At 48.4% G+C, this 22,572-nt stretch overlaps 1 protein-coding gene across 5 annotated transcripts in view; it reads left to right on the top strand.

Moving 5' to 3' along the window:
• Window positions 1-22,572, top strand: part of ADCK1 (aarF domain containing kinase 1) — a 122,473-nt gene that overhangs the window by 75,978 nt on the left and 23,923 nt on the right. For 2 of the 5 annotated variants that reach the window (XM_066276300.1, XM_066276298.1), the window contains 3 exons: window positions 4,138-4,296; window positions 14,423-14,521; window positions 14,750-14,908. In XM_066276300.1, the coding sequence (XP_066132397.1) occupies window positions 4,138-4,296; window positions 14,423-14,521; window positions 14,750-14,908 (417 nt within the window). The remainder of the gene's footprint in view (window positions 1-4,137; window positions 4,297-14,422; window positions 14,522-14,749; window positions 14,909-22,572) is intronic. The other 3 variants (XM_066276302.1, XM_066276299.1, XM_066276301.1) reach the window with 2 other exon arrangements.

Genomic DNA, 22,572 nt, shown 5'->3' with positions numbered 1-22,572 from the left:
CTAGGCCTGGACCTGCTCGCTGTGAGTAGGTCCTGTCTTCATCTGGAGCCCGCCAGTTCAGGGTTTGTTAGACTTGTGAACATTATTGGATAGTGATGCAGTTTTTGAACCAAGAATAGGTGTGATGTGAGTATGGGGACAATAGGATGGAATATTTGCAATTGGGCCATCTTGGAAATTCAGGATGTCCCCCATTTTGTGATTGGTGAGTCAGTGGAGGACCTGAGGCTTTGGTGGGGCTGGCTGAGACTCAAATGACATTCTCAGGAGGCATATTATAGCTTTTCCAGAAGATTCGACTTCCCGTCACCTTATTTTTAGCAGAATGTGGACCCTGACCTGCTCAATCTGGCAGTTTGGAAAGCTTGCCTGGTAACCTGGCTTTGTGGGAATCTGCTGGCTGGCTTTTCTGGAGTGTCGCACGCTGCCCTGTACTGGGGTGTCCTGTCACGTGGTCTCCGATTCCCGGACCCCAGCTGAAGCCAGCCTCTGAAGTTTTAACCTGAGCCCCTGTCTGCTAAGCCCCTAGGGGATGACCCATTTCTTCCTGCCCCTCTGGATGTTTGCTGCTCTTTAAAAAATCCCTGAACACCCCCTCCCCCCTCCCCCCAAATAAACCAGACCATACAAAGCTAGAGAAACTTTTCCTGGTTATTTTTCCTTTTTCAGAGAAGGACATCCATACATTTGAATCATGGGCCTACAATAATTAAAAAGCACATAACTAGTCATTTTAAAATGCAGTTGTTTTACTTAATTGATTTTGCCACCAAACCTAGAGGAACAACAACAGAAAAGGACCAGGGGAAAGAAAGCCTCCGCATGGGAGAGCGGTTTCTGCGAGTGGCTGGCGCAGCCCAGGGCCCTGTGTGGATCTAACTGCTGCCCAGGCTGCAGTCTGTTTCTGCTAACGGTTTTCCGCTGAAGGAGCCGGGGAACCAGGCCTGGTTAGGGGGTGATGTGTGTTTCAGCTGCATGGGGCTGTGTGTGTAATTCTGCTTTCAGGACAGGGTCTGTTTTTCCTTACTATCAGCTTACAGGACTTGCACTGAACACTTTGAATCAAGGTTCCATTTAAAGATACTTTATTCATATTTAATTATAGGCTGTAGTACCAATCTTTAATTACCTTTTTTTATAAGCCAGCTAGGAACATCCACTAGCAATCAATTATTGTGTGTGTGTGTGTGTGTGTGTGTGAGCACAGGCGGGTAAGCGTATGTGATCTGCTCCCTGATGGAGCGGGGAGGGATGGCTGCTGGGCCCTGGGGTGGGGGAGGGCCGGGAGGGGCGGGGCATCTGCCTGATGGGTTTCCTGTGTGGGGCGGGGCATCCGCATTTCCCACACCTCTCTCTGCTTCCGCTGGTCAGACTGGGAGTTTGGACAAGTCCTCAGAGCTCTGCCTTGTTCAGGGTGCTAAGTTGGCAGCTGGGCTTGGGTGGTATCTCAGGAGCCAGGTGGTATCTCCATCCCCTGGTGGGAGCAGGGACTTGTGGGGGGCCCCTTCCCATCCCCGAGGGCATGGCAGACCAGACCTCCTCTTACCCTGGAGATTGGGATGCTTCTCTTGGCCCTCCCTGTTTTTCACCTCCCTTGGGAGTGCTCTTGGATGCTGGCTGTTTTTGCCACCCAGCCCTAGTGATTCCATGTCACTCTTTGGTTGCAATGACTCTGCAATGTCCCTGCAATGACACTGATTTGAAGACTGGTTGTCCTTCTTAGAGAATGAGCCAGTGTTCCCAGGGAGCGAGGTCAGTTCACTCCCAAGTCCCTTTGCCGTAGGGAGTTTGGGCCATTCCAACTGCTTAGTTCACAGCTGCTCCAGGAAGTATTCTTCTTGGTGCTCCTTCCAGGATTACCAGGGGGTTTCCAAAGGAATTCAATGTTGATCTCGTTATGTAATGGCTGGGAATGTTGCTGAAGTTCTACCTCCCTTCTATTCCTGGATGCCTGTCCCAGCAAGAGGGTGGAGAGAGGATGGAACTCACACCGAGCCTCTCGATGTTGGGCACCATGCCTGTGTCTCTTTAATTTAGCCTAGTTGAGCCCCTTCAGTTGTGTGTGACAGAAAATGACTAAAACTGACTTAAGTGAAAAAATGGAATTATCGGGTGGGCCTTCAGGAATGGCTAGATCATGGGGCTCAACCATTGTGATTAGGATTCATTGGCTCTGCTTTCCTCTTTGTTGCTACTATGTGACCCATGGCATCTGTAGGCTTCAAGTTCAATTTTAGTAGAAAGAAAGAACCCCTTCTGCTACAGTTTGAACAAAAGTAAAATAGTTGAGTCTGATTGGACCAATTGGGTCATGTGTCTGTCTCAGAACCAATCAGGGCATTGAGGGTTCTGATTGGCCAGGTCTTGGTCTCACACTCACCCTGGAGGAACAGGTGGAGTCCACCTGGGTAAACCCCACATATGACATGTGCTTTTACATTTGAGGCCTTTGGGTTAGTAGGAGTCTGGGAGCCAGAAAGTCTAGCCATTTCAAAAGGAGGGAAGAGTTGATCCAGTTCTTCTTCAATGGAGAAAATAGTGGATTTAATCCTTCAACAAATCTTTGTCATTGACTAGTTTCAGCCTTGTTCTAGGTACAGGGACTTTAACAGTGAACAGAACGGACAAAAGTCCCTGCCCACTGGGAGCCGCTATTCTACTGAGGTGTATGTGGCTGTGGTCCTTGCATCCTTTAAATCCAGGGTCCTGATTGAAGGGTTCTTGTGCAGAGAGACCCAGGGTGATTCAGGGTAGGTGATGTGGGAAGAATATGGCCCTCAGGGAGCCTAGAACTCACAAAGGAGGGAAGAAGACAGGTGCATGATTGGGAAAGAAGGGGGAAGGAGGCACTGGGAGGGGTAGATAAAAACCCTGTAATAAAGAAGGGGGACAGGGAAGCCACTCTGTACCCATCTCCCGTGACAGAGAAGTGCAGGCCCCTCCCATGTTGTCTGGACCTTTGGTCTCTGCAGGATATTGATAAATGGGATGCAGTTTAGTGAAAGCTAAAAAAATGATGACAGGGCTGGAGGGAGTGATTTATGAGACAAGATTAGTGAAGTGATGGTGCAGCGTAGCAAACGGGGATGGGGTGGTGGCCGTGGGTCACGTGACTTCTGGAGTCCGAGGAGAGGAGAGGGGCTGAGGGGCTGGGTGTTTGCTGTGAAAGGGACAGAGGGAGGTCGGGGCACAGGCTGAACAGGCCTCAGCCTGCGAGGTGGGGAGGCCTGGACTACACATGCACAGTTGCAGGTATGTGTATGGCTGGCCAGACTTTGCAGAATTGTGAGGCTGTCCAGGGACTTCAAGAAATGAAGAGGATGCTAACCTCAGCTTTGGCCGATCTTGCAAAAGGCTTTTGGGTTTTCCTTCCCATCTGGTAGAATACATATATGTGGGCCATGTAGGTGAGACCACTCAAGTCAGAAAGACTTTTCTCTTCAGGGAAATTGGTATGGCATTTCTAAGAGAGAAGGGGAGAAGGCGGAAGGGAAGAGAAAGTGGAAGAATTAGGGTGTACGTTTCATTTCCTAGAGAAAGCAAGGCACAGAAATGGCAGGGGATCTGCCCACGGCTACCTTTGGGTGGCATTGCATGTGAGGACCAAATGCAAGGCTCAGGCCTGCAGCCCTGGGCTTTCTGCCAGGGGGCCAGGCTGGGAATGCGCTCAGGGGCCCATGCTGAGGCTGCTGCTCAGGCAGGAACCAGAGGTAGTATTGGGTTGGCAGCCTCCGGCCAGGGTTCCTTGAGCTCTCCCAGTTGGTGAGGTTGGAAATCTTCCGTCTGACCCCTGGGCAGCCCTGGGCTAGGTTCCGTTCACTTTTGATAATATCTTTATGTGAAAGTCTTGGAGGCACAATGGTAGATAATTAAATGGGTGGATTGTGCGCAGTCCGAACATTCTAGATAGCACTTCTCATACGTGAGAACATGCCCTCCACACATGTTTCTGCCTCACTCCCTCCATATGCCTGCTGTGAATCTCTGTGCAGCAAAGGGCCCAGGCAAGGAGCTGGGCTGGCACAGGACTGGCAGCAGGAAATCTGTCGTGGGGGCATCGGGCAGCGGCAGCTCTGGCCCATCATCTCACTGAATTGAGTCATCTTAATTGCTCCATCCTTTCTCTACCCTTGACAGATCCATGACTTGTTCGTGAGCTTTGACGACACCCCTCTAGGGGCTGCCTCCCTGGCCCAGGTCCATAAGGCGGTGCTGCATGATGGGCGGACGGTGGCCGTGAAGGTCCAGCACCCAAAGGTGCAGGTGCAGAGCTCGAAGGACATTCTCCTGATGGAGGTGAGAACATTCCCCTTTCACCTTCCTTCATCTTCATTCTTTGTTTCCCTGCAATCCAGGCAGCTTCAGTGAAACCGATTCAGAGCGGGTGGGTAGATGTGGCCCTTCCAGCAGCAGAGTGGCAGAGAGGAGCTTGAGACCACAATAAAGGAGGTATCATGTAATGCCGCGACCATGGGACCTTAGGGTTGGGTCGGTCAGTTCTTGATTTGTTCCCAGGTACTATTGATACATTCACATGGTCTCAGAGCACACTGAACAGCGACTGGGGCTGAGGGGACCTCGGGAGGATGTGGTAGAGACCAGACGAACCCAACGGGATTTCATTGGGGGTAGAAAAGTTACATCATAGTTTTTAAAATTATCACAAAAGAGAGCATGTGGTCAACCAAGCGATATAAAAGTGACAGGGAGATCGCAAAGAAGTATCTATGTAGATTGCATGCGTGCCTATCCAATATGTTTTGAATGAACAAACTTGCATTCCTAAAAACGGCCCTGGGAAAAGCTCTAGGGAGACTGTGTCTCTAGACTTTTCTAGCTCCATGCCCAGCACGAGGGGGGGAGGGTGAGCCGGCCGCTGCAGGTGGCAGCCAGCACCCTCCCTGAGAGGTCAGTGGGCCATTTAACCTGCCGCATGCCCCTCGCCTCTGTTTCTCTTTCCTTGTCCTTTGCTCTCATTCCTCATTTTGGACTCTTATTTTATTCTTTCAACTCACTCTTGACTAAACTTAGCACACTCGTTAAGGGTTTCTTCTGCATCAGGCGAATGAGCAACATCTTCCTCCCCAGGGAGCTCCCTGAGTAGAGGAGGAGCAGGTCAGTCCACAGACGGCCACAGTGGGGGGACATGAGCTCCATTCAAGGGGCGTCTGTGATGTGCCCGGAGCACTGCACCCTCACTGTTGAGGGTGTTGAGAGGGCCTCACCGAGGAGCCTGTGAGACAGCCGGGCCGCAGGAGGGCAGCCTAGCCTGTGCGAAGGCCCCGGTCTTAGAGGAACAGGCTGGAGACTCCCGCTGGTTCGGATGTGGTGAGCTGGGAGGGGCGGCAGACAAGATGCTGGGAAGGAAGGCCCGCAGAACACAGAGGGCCTCGTAGTCCAGGCTCTGGCACAGAATGGTGTCCACAGTTAGCACGTGTTTGCTATGGAATGAGCTGATCTGATCTTCTCTCCTAGTCAGTGATCAGATGTGCATTAGGAATAAAAATCTGTTGGCAGTCTGGACTGATTGAGGGCCTGCTACCGTGGTCTGAGAGAGAAGTAATAATGTGGCCAAAGCAGTGGGATGGGTGGAGGAGAGGGGTGGGTTCAAGGGTGGAATCATCCGGGCTCTGTGACCAGGGCAAATTCTGGTATGAATGAGAAGGAGGGGACTGAGATAAAGTGTGGGTTTCTGGTTTAAATGATTAAGTTTGGATGCCTTTACCTGTGCGTGTCATTCTGAGTTCTCTGGAGAAAAAAGAAATTGCTCCTGGTATGTCAGAGGGAATTTGAAACAGAAAGTGGGCTGACAAGGAAAGGGATTGCTGAAACCGAGGGGACTGGTGAGACAACTACCAGGGGCAGGAAGCTACCCTCGGGGTGCAGGGGCAAATACAACAGTGGTTCTCCGGAGCCCAGGAGCTGGGGACCCCTGGTGGAAGCTGGGCCCAATGGGAGACGGATCACAGGTGCAGGGCCTGTCACCGGGAAGGTAGAGCCAGGGTGTCATCTCCTCCTGTCCCCCGTCATTACACCAGTGTGGCCCACTGGCCAGATCTAGTTGGAAGCCAGTTGGCAAGAGAGCCTGGGAAATGTAGTTTGTTTGTTTGTTTGTTTATTTATTTAATGAGAGTAAGAGGGTTGGAATGGATTTCACTTTCAGAACAAAATGTAATAACGATGGAGCAACCATGTTTGGTGAGAGACAGCTGGCAGGGGTTTTCGATCGGGAAACCTCTGTCCGTCTGCAGCTCAGGCTATAAATACAGATTCAGGCTCTATCAACAAGGAGACTCAGAGCTGAATCCGGGAGGGGGCGGGTGAGATTACTTAGAAAGGTTGCGAAGAGTGAAAACAGGAAGGCGGCAAGCAAGGACTCTGAGAAGGTCACCATCCAGGGCATGTGCCCAGGAGGATCAGGAAGGCGTGCTCAGAGGGACTGGGGACACCAGGCCCGGGCAGCGCTGCTGCATCTGGGACATCCATTTCAGCAAGTGAGCACTGTTATCGAGAGCTGAGTAATGAGCCACCTCAAAACGTAGTGGCTTGAAATAGTCATATATTTTGCTCATGAATCTGTGACCTGGGCAGGGTTTCGTAGAGACACTCACTCTGTTTCATGCAGTACCAGCTGGGGGGCTTGACTGGAACTGGAGGATCCACTGCAAGGGGTTCCTTCACGTGGCTGGAAGGTGGGTGAGGGCTGTTGGCTGGGAGCTCAGCTGGGGCTGTGGGCCACGGCCTCAGACCGTCTCCATGCCAGCCTCTTCATGGCTGTGCGGGCTTCCTCACAGCATGGTGGCCAGGTTCTCAGAGCGAGTGCCCTACGAGAGTAAGGCTGAAAGTACATTATGGTTTTATGACTTTGCCTTGGCTCTCATATAAGTTACTTCCTCCTTACCCTGTTGGTAAGACCCGGGAGTCACAAAGGTCCCCTTTGTTAGAGGGGTGGGGATATAGATTTTACTTCTTCTTTGGAGGGGGGGGGGCTCATATCTAATTTTTATTCTGGAATGTGAAACTTTTTAATTAAAGTATAGTTGACATACAATATTATAATATGTTAGTTTCAGGTGTTTAGCATAATATAATTTCACATTTATACACTTTACAGAATGCTCACCACAAAATGTCTATTGCCTGTCACTGTACAAAGTTATTGTATCACTGACTGTGTTCCCTTTGCTGTACTTTACATCCCTGTGAGTTATTTATAACTCTAAGCTTGTACATCTTAATCCCTTCAACCTTTGTGCCTATCCCCCACCACCCAACCTTCTGGCAACTATCAGTTTTTCTTTATGAGTCTGTTTTGTTTGTTCATTTGTTGGTTTTTTAGATTCCACACATAAGTGAAATGGTATATTATTTGTCTTTATCTGATATTCTTCAGTTAGTGTAATACCCGAGGTCGCCGGCTTGAGTGTGGGGTCATGTCATTGATTACTGGCTTGAACCCAAAGGTCACTGGCTTGGCTGGAGCCCCCCAGTCAAGGCACATATAAGTTGTAATCAATGAACAACAAAGGTGCCACAACTATGAGTTGATGCTTCTCATCTGTCTCCCTCTGTTTGTCTCTCTGGCTAAAAACAAACAAACAAACAAAAAACCCAACTCTTTTCAAGTTTGGCTCTTTGACGGTGGGGGAGAGTGAAGATGGAGTTTAGAGCAGAGCAGAGTGAGAGATCAGGTCGCTGCTGGGACGGCAGCGGCAGAACGAGGGGAGTGGAGGTTCAGGGGAGACGTAACTGATGGATCTGGTCCAGGAGGAGGCTCGAGGGGTCAGCATGCAGGGGCTCCGGTGGAAACATGAGCCTGGCCAGCCGCTGAGGCTAGAGGAGAGTGGTAGGGCTGGGGAAAGATGAGTGTGGGGGCGGGGGGAAGGGGCGAGTGGGCAGCTGAGATGTAGGCCTGATAGCCTCTAATTTTTCTCTGAAGTAGGAGGCAAGACCATCTGCTGAGAAAGAAGGGGTAGGAGGTGGCATTGGAGGCTCGAGTGGGGGCGCAGGTCTGGAACAGCTGCCGTGTGCATTGGAAAAGGGATCAAGGGTGCTGTGTGGCCCTGGGAGCCCACCTGGAAGCCTGAGTTTTCTGGAGCACCTGTCCGTGGCTATGGCCTGGCCATTGCTGGGAGTGAACTGGGCGTCGCAGAGGATCCCTGGGTGTCCTGAGACCCGGCAGCCAACCCTGCTCTCCTGTGTCAGGTGGGAACCTGCCTCTGGCCAGCAGTGTTATCAGGACTCACTTGGGCTGGAGGACAGCTGACACCGTTCTCTCTGCTCAGAGCCTCGCTGGCTCCCTGAGTAATGGTGTCCGGAGGTCAATAGCAATAATAGCAGTAATAAAGATTTGGCATCTACTGGAGATAAGCATCAGATGCTTTTCTTTGGAAGAACAGCCTAGCGGCTGTGTGCAGAATACGAAGTGGTCCTTCACCGTGGCCGAGGCAGTGCTGGGCTGCGACCACAAGGCGCAGAGACCTGCACTCGCTGCCTGCCGTGGAGACGCTGGAAGTGAGGCTGCAGGTCACCACCTCCGTGGACCAGCAGCACTAACAACGGCGTCAGATGGCACTGTCTTCTCGCTGGGCTTCGTCTCTGGTGGAAAATAATCTACCTGGGTCACCCTTCTCAGCTATAAATTTAAGAAGAGCCTGACTAGAAAACTCATTTTATTTTATATTTAAAATGAGTTGGGTTTTTTTTTCTGAGTCTAGAACTAAAATGGTGCCTTGGTTTTAGGAATGAGGACCGCTGAATGGTGCTCAGGGATGCTGGGTAGGACAAGAACGATTTCTAGGGAGTGATAGGGCTACCTCAGCCTCCAGAAACTTGGAGACAGAGAGCAGGCAAAGTCGCTGTTCTGCATAGCCTTCTGGTGCTTCCTGTCATGACAACTCCAGGTACTGTGTGCCTCATTCTTCTCTCCCACTGCCCACTATTGTCCATCTCTCCTCTCCACCCCTGTGAATGACCACAGCATGGGCTTCAGAGGAAGACTATCTGATGAAAGTAATTCATATTAAGGAGAGACTGACTAATAGGCTTAATCTCCAGATATTTGCAGTTTATACATCCAAACACATATCTGCTTAAGGTCTACAGGTGAGAGACTTTTGAGAGTGAGGAGGTGGGGACTACTAGTTGTATCAGTTAGGACATTGTTGGCTGCAGGTATCCGGAAATCTATTCCAACATACACCAATCCAACACTTCATTGTGTCTTTTAAAGACCTCGGTTCCTTTGGTCTTCCACTCTGCCATCCTGGCTTGTCCTTCCGAGGTAATGCCCCTCGTGGTCCCAAACCAGCTGCAGCAGTTTCTGCTATTACAAGTAGATGCCATTTAGATGCTAAAGAGGTCCTGTTTCTTCCCTCAGGTTCCTTACCCAAAATGAGCCCTTCAGGACAATTCCCTTCATTTCTTACTGGCCAGAAGTGGGCCGCATGCCCAAGCCTGTATCAGTCTTGGCAAGAGAAATGAGACCACTGATGGGGTCATTGACTGATCATTATTCACCTTCTCAGGCGAAGGCCTACCTTCCTTGAAGGACATGAAAGACACACATATTTGAGGGTCTGTTAGCCAGGAAGGTGGGGGAAATGGCTTTTGTTTTGGCACTCAATGGCATGTGTGCCACCCGCATGTTTTCTGTCACTTGTGAACCTGGCGCTCCTCTTAGGGAAGGGGACAGTCTCTGGGATAGTCTGTTGAATGATGACAGAGAGGTGAAGGCCGGCTCGCAGTAAGTGGTGTCTGATGAACCTGATGGTGCTGGTGACTTCGCACAAAAGAGAAAGGCACAGCCAAGGGTGTTTTTTAGCTTTGTCATTATCACCTGATATTGTCCCTTTAGTAGTTGGGGCAAGTCTACTTCTCGATGCACGGCCAGTGACTGTTATTGATTTGAGTGGCTGTCCAGAGCCAGACTAATTGGGCCCAGAGATTGGAACAATGAGTCAGCAGGAAGGGTGGACTGACAAGGCAGAGTCCATCCATCTGCTGGCGGCTGGCTTTTCAGCAGTTCCTGCTGCTCACCATAGCAGGGAGCCTAGCTGGACCTCAGGCCATTCTCTCTGGGAGAGCAGCGTAGGACTCAGATGACCTGGGGACCCGCAGGAAGATACGACCCTGCGTCACTCCCTGTTATCTCTCAAGCTTCTGAATTGGATGCTGAACATCCCTTTGCTCTGTCACCCCCTAAAACTCTAACTCATGGCCCTCCGTGTGCCACCTGTCCTGAAGGTGCTTTGCAGTGTTGGGATGGGACCTTGGTCTCAGCAACAGAATCTGATCACCATTTGATGTCACCCAGTCTATCCCAAGGGTCTCTAAAAATAAAGACTTGTGACAGTCGTATTTTTGATTTTTTTTTTGGAACACTTTCTGTCCATGCTGCCTGTCATCTTGTTTCTTCTCTGAATATGTTGACTGAACAGTGGGTGGCTAGGTAATGTTTGTGTTTGGCACAGAATCCAACAGTTGATTTTATTTTTTTTTTAAAAATATATTTTAAAATCCAGAGATGTAGACAACCCCAAGGAAATTTCTGTTCACCCTATAATTCTGTTTTCTAAAAAGTGCACACTTTAAGAACTTATCAGAACAAAGATAAACCCACGCATGCAAGTTATTTACATTGCTCTGAATTAATTTTCGATCCTGGTCGAACATCCATTTTTACCCGTTCGGATCTGAACAGGTGCTCTATTTAGTGGGTGGTTTCCCATAGAACACTGTTTCTTTTATACTATATAATAACTTGATAGCAGTAACTTGCATTTCAGTTGCATTTTACAGCTTACAAAGCTCATTTTATGCCTTATCTTGAACTTCCTATTGCACCGTCTGTCTTGTGTTGCATGAGACAGGGCTGCATAAAGAAAGAAGCAAAGAAAAAAAACCCCAAACAAACAAACAAAAAAAAACAAAGCCAAAAATCAAAACCAAAAAACAAACAACAAAAACCCACCTGGGTCCAAGTTCTGCATTTGAAATTACAAACTCTGTGACCTTGAGAAGTGCTTTAACCTCCTGGAACCAGCTGCCGTCTCTGTGAAATGGGCAAGAAAAGGATGAAACAAGCACAGACATAGAGCACCTTGCAGCACAATGCCTGGCACATAGTAGGTATTAAATAATGATTATTCCCATTTCCTTGCTTTCATAAATAGCAATCAAGTTTTCAGGCTTTTGTGTGACTCTTAATTTTTCCATTATATTTCTGTGTGGCCCACAGTTGGTCATTCCCCCTGTGAGCCAGTGGTCTTGTAGAAAAATAATTTCCTTAGTCTACCTCAAAGGAAGTATTAATTTTCCAGCATACCTTGATTGATCCGTAGAGTTCCAAATCAAGTAGAAAATTCTCAGGCATTCCAAAGCCTACAGTTCCTGAAAATTTAGAGATAATCCCTTTTCCCACCCAAACTTCAAAAATAGAAAAACTTAATCTATTTGAATAACACACATGTGAACATATAATTATCACTGGGTGGAGAGGACAAACCGTTTGAAATGTTCACTTGTTCATTCATTTATTCATTCAGATGAACACTCAATAAACATCTGCTGAGTATTGAGTACGTGCTAGACACTGGTGAAAATATTGGCTGTTGGAAGACTTTTATGGAGAAGATAACATTTTGGAAGAAAAATCGAAAAGTCAAATTGATAACGACACCTGTTTTATTTTAGTTGATTGCATCTGTTGTCGGAAAAGAAAACGTTGAAGTGAATCTACTTAGGGCAGGCTCTTAAGAAGGGAATTGAAAGAAAACAGAAGGTGCAACTGAGTTCTGTTTTTCTCAGCCAAGAAAAGTCTAAGATGGCAGCAGCCCAAACCGTTTTAGACTTGGACCAGACAATGCTTAATCTGCCCCCTCTCCCCAACCCCCTGAATTACGTGCAAAAATTCTGTGAGCATATACATTTTCTGGGCTTCATAGCTGGCACTAGATTTTTACATTGGTGACTTCCTGTAATGGGGATGGCATCCTCCTTGGAAGCTAAGAACCACTGACTTCCATTCCAACAGACCTTCATTGTGAAGTAACTGAGGGAGTGACTCAGCACACGCAGAACACGCTAGACACCAGTTTAATGGCTACTGGACAGTTTTTTAGGATATGAATTACTCTACTCATTAGTTATTAGCGATTAATATCAGTTGATGTAATCTTTGACTGCTTTTATGATTAATGACATTAGCTATTAATAATAATCGGCAGTACTAGTAATAACTAATTATGTAATTGATTAGAAACAGAAAAATCTTTAAAGTGCTTATCAGTGTTGTTTGGATGTTAATGATAATTTAAAATTTCACAAATAACAGTGACCTTACAGTAAATGATGAGGATTTATTGTTTGGTTGGAAACCTCATCCCCGGTATAGCCTCCACTAGGTTGCATGTAACTCCCTGTTTTGCCCATGTCCGCCTCAGGGTCATTAACTGGTTGGTAATCAGTAAATATTGATTGAGCAGATGACCGAGCCTCACTGTGGCTCCTTCCCTTGTCCCTACTCGGTGAGAACCTCTGGAATTTAGGCTGGAGCCACAGTCTGAAGAGGGTTCTTGCCTGAACTCGGAGCCCAGAGTGGAATCAGGGGACTCAGAAGCGTGTGTGCCCCCCACCCGGGCCCGGGCAGTGCTTTTGTCTGTGCGCCAGCTCTGCCTCCCCTCTGGTGGCAGCGAAGGGCCATCTGAGGGCAGGGTGACGAGATGCGATGCTTGGAGGCTGCTGTGCCCAGGCGTCTGGGTTTGACACATGCGGTCTGGCCTGGCTGCTTCCACCTCTGCCTTCTAGTTTTCTACGACACAGACGGAAACAAAACCAGAAACAAAACATAAACTAAATCGATTATCATAAGGTCACAGGTCTAGCCTGTGAAAGGCTAGACAAGACTTAAAAGAAATTAGACTGCAGCCGAAAGTAATTAAAGAGAGTTTTGAGAGAAACTGAATGTAATAACCCCGTGTGATGATTCTTTTAGAACAGTGTCAGGTACATAGCCTAGGTCTCGTGTTTAAAAATGAAACCGTAAGTGCTTTGTAGTTCATGGGTCTGTTTTAGTTTTATTTCTTTTGTACCGCTTGGGCCTAACACAGTTGGGCCTAATATTATAGACCAGGACAAAAAGAAGCGTAAGCCAAGGCTCACAGGTGGGTATTAGTAATCCTTCTGGATAGGCTGGGTGGTGTCTTCGTCTGCTAGAACTGCCATACAAAATACCACTGACTAGGGGCCTAAGCTGTGACACTTACTTCTCACAGTTCTGGAGGCTGGAAGTCCAAGGTCAAGGGGTAGGACAATTCAGATCCTGGTGTGGACTTTCTTCCTGGTTTGTAGACAGCTGCCTTCTCTCTGTGTCCTTACATGACACAGAGAGAGCAAGCTTTGGTCTCACTCTACTTATACGGACACTAATCCCATCTCAGGGACCCCCCCGTCATGATCTCATCTAAACCTAATTAGTCCCCAAAGGTTTCACGTCCAAATACCATCACACTGGGAATTAGGGCTTCTGCATATGAATTTGAGGGTAGGGGGCTCAAGCACTTAGTTCATAGTTGGGGAAGGTACCAATAGGCCCATGGTTCCTTAGTTCTTGCTCACTGCCCTTCTGCTCTAGCCAGGATGGAGGGGGGTATTCTCAGATAACTTGGACCAGAATTACTGGAGGATTGGTCAGTGGTCTCCCCAGCCTGACTTTGACCACTAGCAGGAGGGCTTGTCTGAGAGCAGGAGAGTTGCCTACTGTGTTTCCCTCCAGGAATGCTGGAGCCCCCCCGTGTCCCTGGCATCAGCCTTTCTCACCCACTACGGAGCCATCGTCTGAGAACTTGTGAGACCATCTCAAATCCAGAGTTCCGGTGGCGACGTAGCCTCAGAACTGAGCCCCTGGCCACAGAGGGGCCGGGGTGTGCTCTGCCGGTGTCACTGGACTCTGGTTCTCTGCCAGTGACATTTAACTTCACACCATTAAACTGACAACTGAAATGTCAGATAGGTCTTCGAAAGCCCCTCTCTCCATCCTGGCCTCCCTTAAGAATCCATAGTAAGGCCAAATTGCGAAAAATCCGAGCTTTTCATCCAAGTGGTCAAGTCCCTTATCTCTTATTCCTCTTGTCTTATCTAACCTTGTTTTCTTATTCCGATTTAATTTTTTATCACAAGTTAGTTAAGGTGTACTGAAACGTAGAAAGGAACATTATAGATGCCCAGGTGCCTACCACTTGGCTTACGAAGTAAAGGAACCCGCACTCACGGTGCGGCACACGCTGCAGCCTCTGTAAACAGGACCACGAAGCGCAAACCTGGGAGCGCAAACACAGCAGTGCAGCGACAGGCTCAAGAGCCAGGCGTCGGGGGCCGGGTAGACCCAAGTGGAATTCTATTTCTGTGCTTCCTTGCTGGACAGATTCAGAAAAATCACGTAACTTCTCAGAGCCTCAGGTTCCTCGTGTGTGAAGTGGGAGGCGATGAGAGTGTGCCCTGCGGTCCTCCCAGAGTTGTGGAGGTGAGGGGGAGTAACTCAGCAAAGGCTGAGGCCGTGCTGGGCACGTGGCGAGCCCTCAGCACGTGCAGCTGTGGTGACTGCTGGCAGTGGGCCCTGGGGGAGCGGTTTCCCTACCCACCCTCATCCGAGGGAGACCTGGGAGTTGTCCACAGTTAGACCCAGGCAGGAGGGCAGGGCGCCTTGGTGGGGTGCTGTGAGCTGACCAGTGCACTGCTTGGTGGATTTGAGGTGCTCGTCCTGGCTGTGAAGCAACTGTTTCCAGAGTTCGAGTTCATGTGGCTGGTGGATGAAGCCAAGAAGAACCTGCCTTTGGAGCTGGACTTCCTCAACGAAGGGAGAAATGCGGAGAAAGTGGCCCAAATGCTCAAGCACTTTGACTTCTTAAAGGTAAGAGGGGCAGGGCAACGGGGGCATGGTGGTCTGGTGGGGAGGGCTGGGCCCAGCCCCGAGGGTCCCCCCTTTCAGGACACGAAGGGAGACATCTTCCGAGTGATGCACGTTAAAGCTCTTGAATGCGACATTGCAAAGAAATACCAAATGTTATCTTTGACCTGTCAGTCAATCAAACAGATGTTTATTGAATGATCTACAATTTCAAGACACCGAGTGCTACCCAAGGACCTATAAGCTGTGGTCTCTGCCTCCATGAAACATGGGGTGATGGCAGTGATGATGCTACTGCTGCTGTTGCTAACTAACGCTCCTGTACTTGGGCACTGTTCCTAACACTCTATGCATATTCGCTCCCTTACTATACGGTCAGGTCTGTTACAATTCACCATACATGTTCTTAGAAGGATCTTCAGTATGCAGAGTCACACATCAGAAACTACAGGGCTTATGGAGGAAATAGGTAATGCTCAAAACACTCAAAAACATCACCAGTGACACGGGAAATAAGACAAGAACCTAAGAAAACCCGTAGCATAGTTCTTCACATGTTAAATGGCTATGAAATACGTAAGATCACGGGACACATGGTGCTTCCCCCTGACATCTGTGTGTGAAGTAGGCATCAGAACAGTTGCCACTTGTGAATTATTGTGACGTGGTGGAAGGCACGTCACTTGGAACTGGATAGAAAGCTGGGACGCAGGTGTGGGTGGGTGTGACCCACGTCACGTGGTGCTGTCTGAGACAGGTGTGCCTGAGGTATTCTGTGTGCTGTGACGCAGCAGGATGTAGTTTTCTGTGTTCACGTGGTATCTCTCGTGGATGATAGCGCACATAAGCAAATGCAAAATTTGCACGGTGATCAAACTGTTCCCTGTTATGTCATAGCATTGGGACAAGCTTGTGTTTTCAAGTATTATTGTAGAACTGCCTGTAAAATGGAAGGCACTTGTGGGAAACACATCAAACAGTACAAAGTTGCGGCTTTGCAAGAGGTCCTGCTGATAAGTGCTCTAAAACTCAGAAGGGACTCCCACGGTCTATCAGGGCAGGAGGCTCTGCTGAGGGGTTGGCCCTGGACTGGTCTTTGAAGACTGTCCTAACGTTCCTCACAAGGCACATAGGGGTTGGGATGAAATGAGCATCAACACTGCTGTTCTACTGCATTTTATCCTGGGTGGGGTTTGGATCCATTTACCCAGGGGCACCTCTTTGTGGTGCAGCGGCTGGGACCCTGTGTAGTCTATACAGAGAGGTCAGCATTTGGCTCTCAGAAGAGATCAGCCCGTCTCTCTTAACTCAGGAGGCCTGGAGATGTGTGTGTGTGGGGTTGGGTTGCGAAGCCCTTGGGAGCTTTCCCAGAGCTGTCCTGCAGCACCCCTAGGGGAGAGTATATAAGGACATTGAACGGGAAGGTCTCTTACTCTGGACTTGTGCTCATGTGGCTTGGAAGACATCATGAGAGACGGATGTAGTGTTGTTTATACTTCCGCTACCCAGATTGATTAACAGAGGTGGGGAGACTGAGGGTGTGTCTACACTGGCCACCTAAGAATCGTAATGTTTGGCTCATGGGAGGAAAAGCCATGGCTGTGGTCATCAATGTCGTGTCTTGACACATTGATTTTGGTGGAAGGTGTCACCACTGGCAAAGTTGAGGTCTTTGAGTGAGTTGGCGGGCAGGTCTGTTGACTGGCTTCTTCTCGGCCACTATCATAGACGCGGAGGTACGGACCCTCTTGTGCCCGTAAATCCAGATGTGCAGGCTTGATCTGGTGACACTGCCCCAGCCTTGAAGTTCAAACCCCCGTTCAGTGAAAAGTTGGTTCTCTGGGACAGGTAATGACATTAGATAATTAGCACGATGCTGTGGTGTCTAACATAAGCTTCCACTTGTATGACCCATTTCTTTCATTCTTGTAGCATCTCTGGAGCTAAAAGATGTTTGTTGAGCATCTCTGGAGCCTGTTGCTGTGCCAGGGGCTGGGGCACATGCTGTGAGCAAGAGATGGTTGTTTCCTGCCTGGGAAAGCATCCCATCTCGTGGAGGACAAACACAGGAATGTGTTGTCATAGTACAGGTTGGTCATGCTGCGACCAAGACCTACTCGTCTGTGTTTCTGTGGGTGCCCAAGAGGAAGCACTTCATTCTACCCGGGATATGGAGTGCAGAGGGGGCTTTCACGATGTGTGGGCTATACAAGGCCACAGGCAATACATATTTCCTGAATGTTTCTTTTGCAGCACTGAGCACTGTGCAGGTGTGGTGACATGGAATCTTTCCAACAACCATCATCCCATTTTATAGGCAGCAGTCAGAGATGCTCAGGCCGCAACCCAGATTTCCTGACTTCAGCTCTGGTACTCGTCTGAGGACATTCTGTTGCCTCTTACCCGGCAGGGGTGCTCTTCAGAGCTAGAACTGTGAGCCAGACAAACAGAACCATCTCCTCCACTGTTCCCATGGAAACAGCAAAATTGTCCCCTGGCTGGGGCCAACTAGCATCTGCCAGACCAAGACATGTAATAATAATAATAGCACACATTTTTGAAACGAGGATGCCAAATGGGTAAATAATTAATGTAACGATTTGACCTGCCGCTTCTAAAACCCCCGCACACCATTCCTAAGACAATGGTAGACTGAGGGCTCCTGAGTAATTAATTTTGCCTAAACAAATAACAAGGGGGAAGCGAATTTCGCGCTGTGAACCCACTTCGGCTCTTAAAACCAGAGATAGATTGCTCTTGCACACTGGCTCCCCGTCGCAACATCTGCGCGTAATTAAGCCTCAGCAAAGAGTTTACCTCTCAGTGTGCGAGACATCTTCCAGCGGGGTTGAGTAACCTCAGCCCCATGCTATAAATCTCCGAGCCTCAGACAAGCCCCGAATGCAAATGCGCTGTTGGGGAGACTGGGAGAGGTGAGGAGGCAGCCAGGCTGAACGGTCAAGACCAGGGCGTTTGGATTTGGCATCAGAGTGTGTGTGTTGGGGGGAGGGATAGGACAAGCAGAGGTCTGTGACTGACCTGGGAGACAGCTAGCACAAGGTAGGAGGGAGAAGCCCTATAACCGCCGGGTGTGGGGCTGGAAAATATGGGAGTGTGTCTCCACCTATGGACGTGGGGCTGGGTGGGGGCATCATCGCTTGGGTAGGGCCACTCTGTGGTTGGTTTCCTCCTTCCCTTCCTCTCTCCCTCCCTCCCTCCCTTCTTTCCTTCTTTCTTTTTTTTAATTTTTATTAAATTTATTGGGGTGACATTGGTTAATAAAATTATATAGGTTTCAGGTGTCCAAGTCTGTAAGACATCCGTGTATTGTACTGTGTGTTCACCACCCCAGCTCCAAGGTTTCTGAGCGTGAGGCCTCCAGACATTGTGGACAAACCTTGTTAGGCAGTGTGCATGCCTTTGGAGAAGTGCCGTAGCTTCCTCAGAATCTCAAAGATTAAGAACCACCGATGTACAACAATTAATATTAGTTAAGATTTTCTTTGCGTGCTTATGCTGTGTTAGACAAAATTTTAAGTGCATTGCATGTGTTTACGCTTTAATCCTTATAATAGCCCTGCAATGGAGATGCCATTATTAGCCTCATGTCACCAATGGGAAAACTGGGCTTCGGAAAGATGAAACCGTGTGCCCAAGGTCACACACCTTCCCGGGAAGGGGCAGAGGCAGACTCCGAGTGGAGGCAGCCTGGCTCCAGAGCCTACTTGTTAAAGCTGTGCTCTTCTGCCTATGCCATATTTTACGGGAAGATTTAAATTATGCTGAACTGTCTATAACATTAACTCTGAACTCTAGCTGTGTATCAGAACCACATGTGAAACTGTGCATGGCTGTCATAGGGCAGCTGATGTTAGTCCAGCAGCTGCTAGGTGAGTACTTCTGTGTCGAGCACCAGAACTCCATATGTACTATGAGGGAGTAGGGAGTGTTTCTTCCATTGTAATTGTCATCGCCGTCTTACAGGTGGGGTAGCTGGCACTCAGAGAGGTTATGGAGCTTAGCCACAGTCACACAGCGTGGAGGTGGTGGAGCCGGGGCTCCAGCCCAGTGGTCTGTCTCTGAGTCTGCGCCCTGCTCTGCTCTGCTCGGGTGACGGGAGGGCTGCAGCCCTGGTTGGTGGGCAGCAGTCCAGACAAGCGAGGGCCCGCTTTCCAGGTGCATCGACCGAAACACAGAAACAAAGTGGAAGCCAGACTGTGAGCCTGAGGCCCAGCGTCTTGAGCTGGAACTTTTCATAATCTGTGTTCTCTTTCTGGGGGCCAGCTTGGCCCCAGTGTGGGTTCAGTCTGTGGGAGTGGGGCCTTTGCTTTGTTACAAGGAGACCCTAGACTCAGAGGGCCTGTTGGCCAGGGCATGACCCTGCCTGTGGGGTCAGCAGGTGCCCTGCTGTGAGCCTCCCAGGGTTTAGTTTTTTGGGGGAGAGGGCAGGACAGTGGTTCTTATTACCACTTTAAAATGTTTCTCTTTCATCTTTTGGTCCTTGATAGAAGAAGCAGAGGAAGGATCAGTGGTAAAACATGGATGATTGAGTGAGTGGAGTTCACCTTACGCCCCAAACCCTGCTGCCCATGTGGTGATTTAGGGGCAAGTCCCGCGTCTAGCCAGGTTTCTCCTGACTGAGCAGGGAGCAGCTTTGCATTTTGTAGTCATTTCCATGTTACATCCATCAAGGCGCAGTGTCCTCGCTGCGTTCCCAGGACAAACACCTCCGTCAGGTTTGATATCTCTGTCATTTCAGATCTAAGCAGCTGAAGCAAGGGACGCAGTCTGTTGTCAGACCGAGATGGTTGCATTGGGGGGGGGGGGCTGGGGAGAAGGTGGTGGAGGGGAACCCAGCATGCCCGTGACCCTGGCGAACAAGCCTTTGAGTTTCCCTCTCCACCAGTGGCTCCTTCGTGGCTCTTTCCATGCTGCCCCAGATAGGCCCACATGGGGGTCTGACCACCTGTCCCCAGAGTCCCAGGTGCCCTCTGCCAACCTTCAGTTCCAAACACACTACGGGAAGAACTTAGCCCCTTTGACTTGGAAGCTGTGAACATGGGCAGCAAACTTGCACTTGTATGTTTAAAGATACCTTTTGAAAAATGCCAAGCAAGACTGAGTTTTAAGTTCAAAGTAGCAGAGAGTCACAGATTTCTCTACTGGCCCAGATTTTTAAATGGCAAAAACTGCAGGAAAGCAGCAGACCAAAGCGACATCTTTTTTTTTTAAAAATAAATTTTTATTAATGATAATGGGATGACATTAATAAATCAGGGTACATATATTCAAAGAAAACATGTCTAGGTTATTTTGTCATTAAATTATGTTGCATACCCCTCGCCCAAAGTCAGATTGTCCTCCGCCTCCCTCTATCTAGTTCTCTGTGCCCCTCCCCCTCCCCCTAACTCTCTCCCTCCCTCCCTCCCATGTCCTCCCTCCCCCCACCCCTGGTAACCACCACACTCTTGTCCATGTCTCTTAGTCTCGTTTTTATGTTCCACCAATGTATGGAATCATGTAGTTCTTATTTTTTTCTGATTTACTTATTTCACTCCGTATAATGTTATCAAGATCCCACCATTTTGCTGTAAATGATCTGATGTCATCATTTCTTATGGCTGAGTAGTATTCCATAGCGTATATGTGCCACATCTTCTTTATCCAGTCTTCTATTGAAGGGCTTTTTGGTTGTTTCCATGTCTTGGCCACTGTGAACAGTGCTGCAATGAACATGGGGCTACATGTGTCTTTACGTATCAATGTTTCTGAGGTTTTGGGGTATATACCCAGTAGAGGGATTGCTGGGTCATAAGGTAGTTCTATTTGCAGTTTTTTGAGGAACCACCATACTTTCTTCCATAATGGTTGTACTACTTTACAGTCCCACCAACAGTGGATGAGAGTTCCCTTTTCTCCGCAGCCTCTCCAACATTTGCTATTACCCGTCTTGTTGATAATAGCTAATCTAACAGGGGTGAGGTGGTATCTCATTGTAGTTTTGATTTGCATTTCTCTAATAACTAATGAAGCTGAGCATCTTTTCATATATCTGTTGGCCATTTGTATCTCTTCCTGGGAGAAGTGTCTGTTCATGTCCTCTTCCCATTTTTTTATTGGATTATTTGTTTGTTTGTTGTTGAGTTTTATGAGTTCTTTGTAAATTTTGGATATTAGGCCCTTATCTGAGCTGTTGTTTGAAAATATCATTTCCCATTTAGTTGGCTGTCTGTTTATTTTGATATCAGTTTCTCTTGCTGAGCAAAATCTTTTTATTCTGATGTAGTCCCATTCATTTATCTTTGCCTTCACTTCTCTTGCCATTGGAGTCAAGCTCATAAAATGTTCTTTAAAACCCAGGTCCATGATTTTAGTACCTATGTCTTCTTCTATGTACTTTATTGTTTCAGGTCTTATATTTAGGTCTTTGATCCATTTTGAATTAATTTTAGTACACGGGGACAGGCTGTAGTCGAGTTTCATTCTTTTGCATGTGGCTTTCCAGTTTTCCCAACACCATTTGTTGAAGAGGCTTTCTTTTCTCCATTGTGTGTTGTTGGCCCCTTTATCAAAGATTATTTGACCATATATATGTGGTTTTATTTCTGGGCTTTCTATTCTGTTCCATTGGTCTGAGTGTCTATTTTTCTGCCAATACCATGCTGTTTTGATTATCGTGGCCCTATAATATAGTTTAAAGTCAGGTATTGTAATGCCCCCAGCTTCATTCTTTTTCCTTAGGATTGTTTTGGCTATTCGGGCAAAGCAACATCTTGGTTGCAGCTGGAACCTTTGTTCGGGGAAGCCCAGAGCTCCACACTTGCACGTCGGCCCTAATTATGCTCAGAGCTCCTGCTTGAGACGGGGCAGGAGCAGCCTCCTTTCTAATGAGGAGAACGGGCATGGAGAAGGTAAGGGGCGGGGCCAGGTCACGACAGTTGTGAGCAGAACTAGGAACAGGGAACAGATTTTCTGACTTCAGAGCTGCAGTCTTTGGGCTTGATGAGTTTTGGGGTTGGGATGAGGGAAGTTCTTATTCCCTCAAAGTCTTGAATTAACTTTTCTTGTTTCTGTATTCGTAAGTGAAATAAACCCATCAGGTTGTTGGGGGAGATGCAGCATGCTGCTATCTAGTAACTCCTCCTGCCTAGCTGTGGTGGGGACTGATGGGTGCCGCATTCTCACTCAGCCCAGCAGCCCTTGGGGCAGTTTAGTCTCTTGCCTATTCTTGGGGACATCGGTTCTCCTTCTGGCGATCGGGTGTTCTCAGAGTCAGGGGGTGGGAGAGCATGTCAGTTGGGAATGCCTTTGTCTACAGGTAACTGACAGTCCAATTTAGAGGGTCTTAAAAAGGATTTGTTATCCTCTCATAGCAAGAAAAGGCTTGGAGAAGTTGCCTGCTGAGATAGTCTTAGCGGTTTAACAGTATCAGGGCTAGCATCTGATTTTCTTGAACTTTTCCTCATGTTGCAGGATAGCTGCTGCAGTTCCAGGTATCACATTCACTTTACAGTAGGAAGAGAAGGGCGAGGAGAGTTGTCTCATCTACAAATATACCTTTTGTAAATCTTGAAAATAAAAACCTCCCACTTCTAGCAGACCTCTATTATGTCTCATATGCCAGAACTGTGTCACTTGGCCATACCGATGACAAAGCAGGCAGGGAG

Source organism: Saccopteryx bilineata, chromosome 4 (assembly GCF_036850765.1).
Source record: "Saccopteryx bilineata isolate mSacBil1 chromosome 4, mSacBil1_pri_phased_curated, whole genome shotgun sequence".
In the NCBI taxonomy this organism is placed as follows: Eukaryota; Metazoa; Chordata; class Mammalia; order Chiroptera; family Emballonuridae; genus Saccopteryx; species Saccopteryx bilineata.
This window is presented reverse-complemented; position numbering and strand designations above follow the sequence as displayed.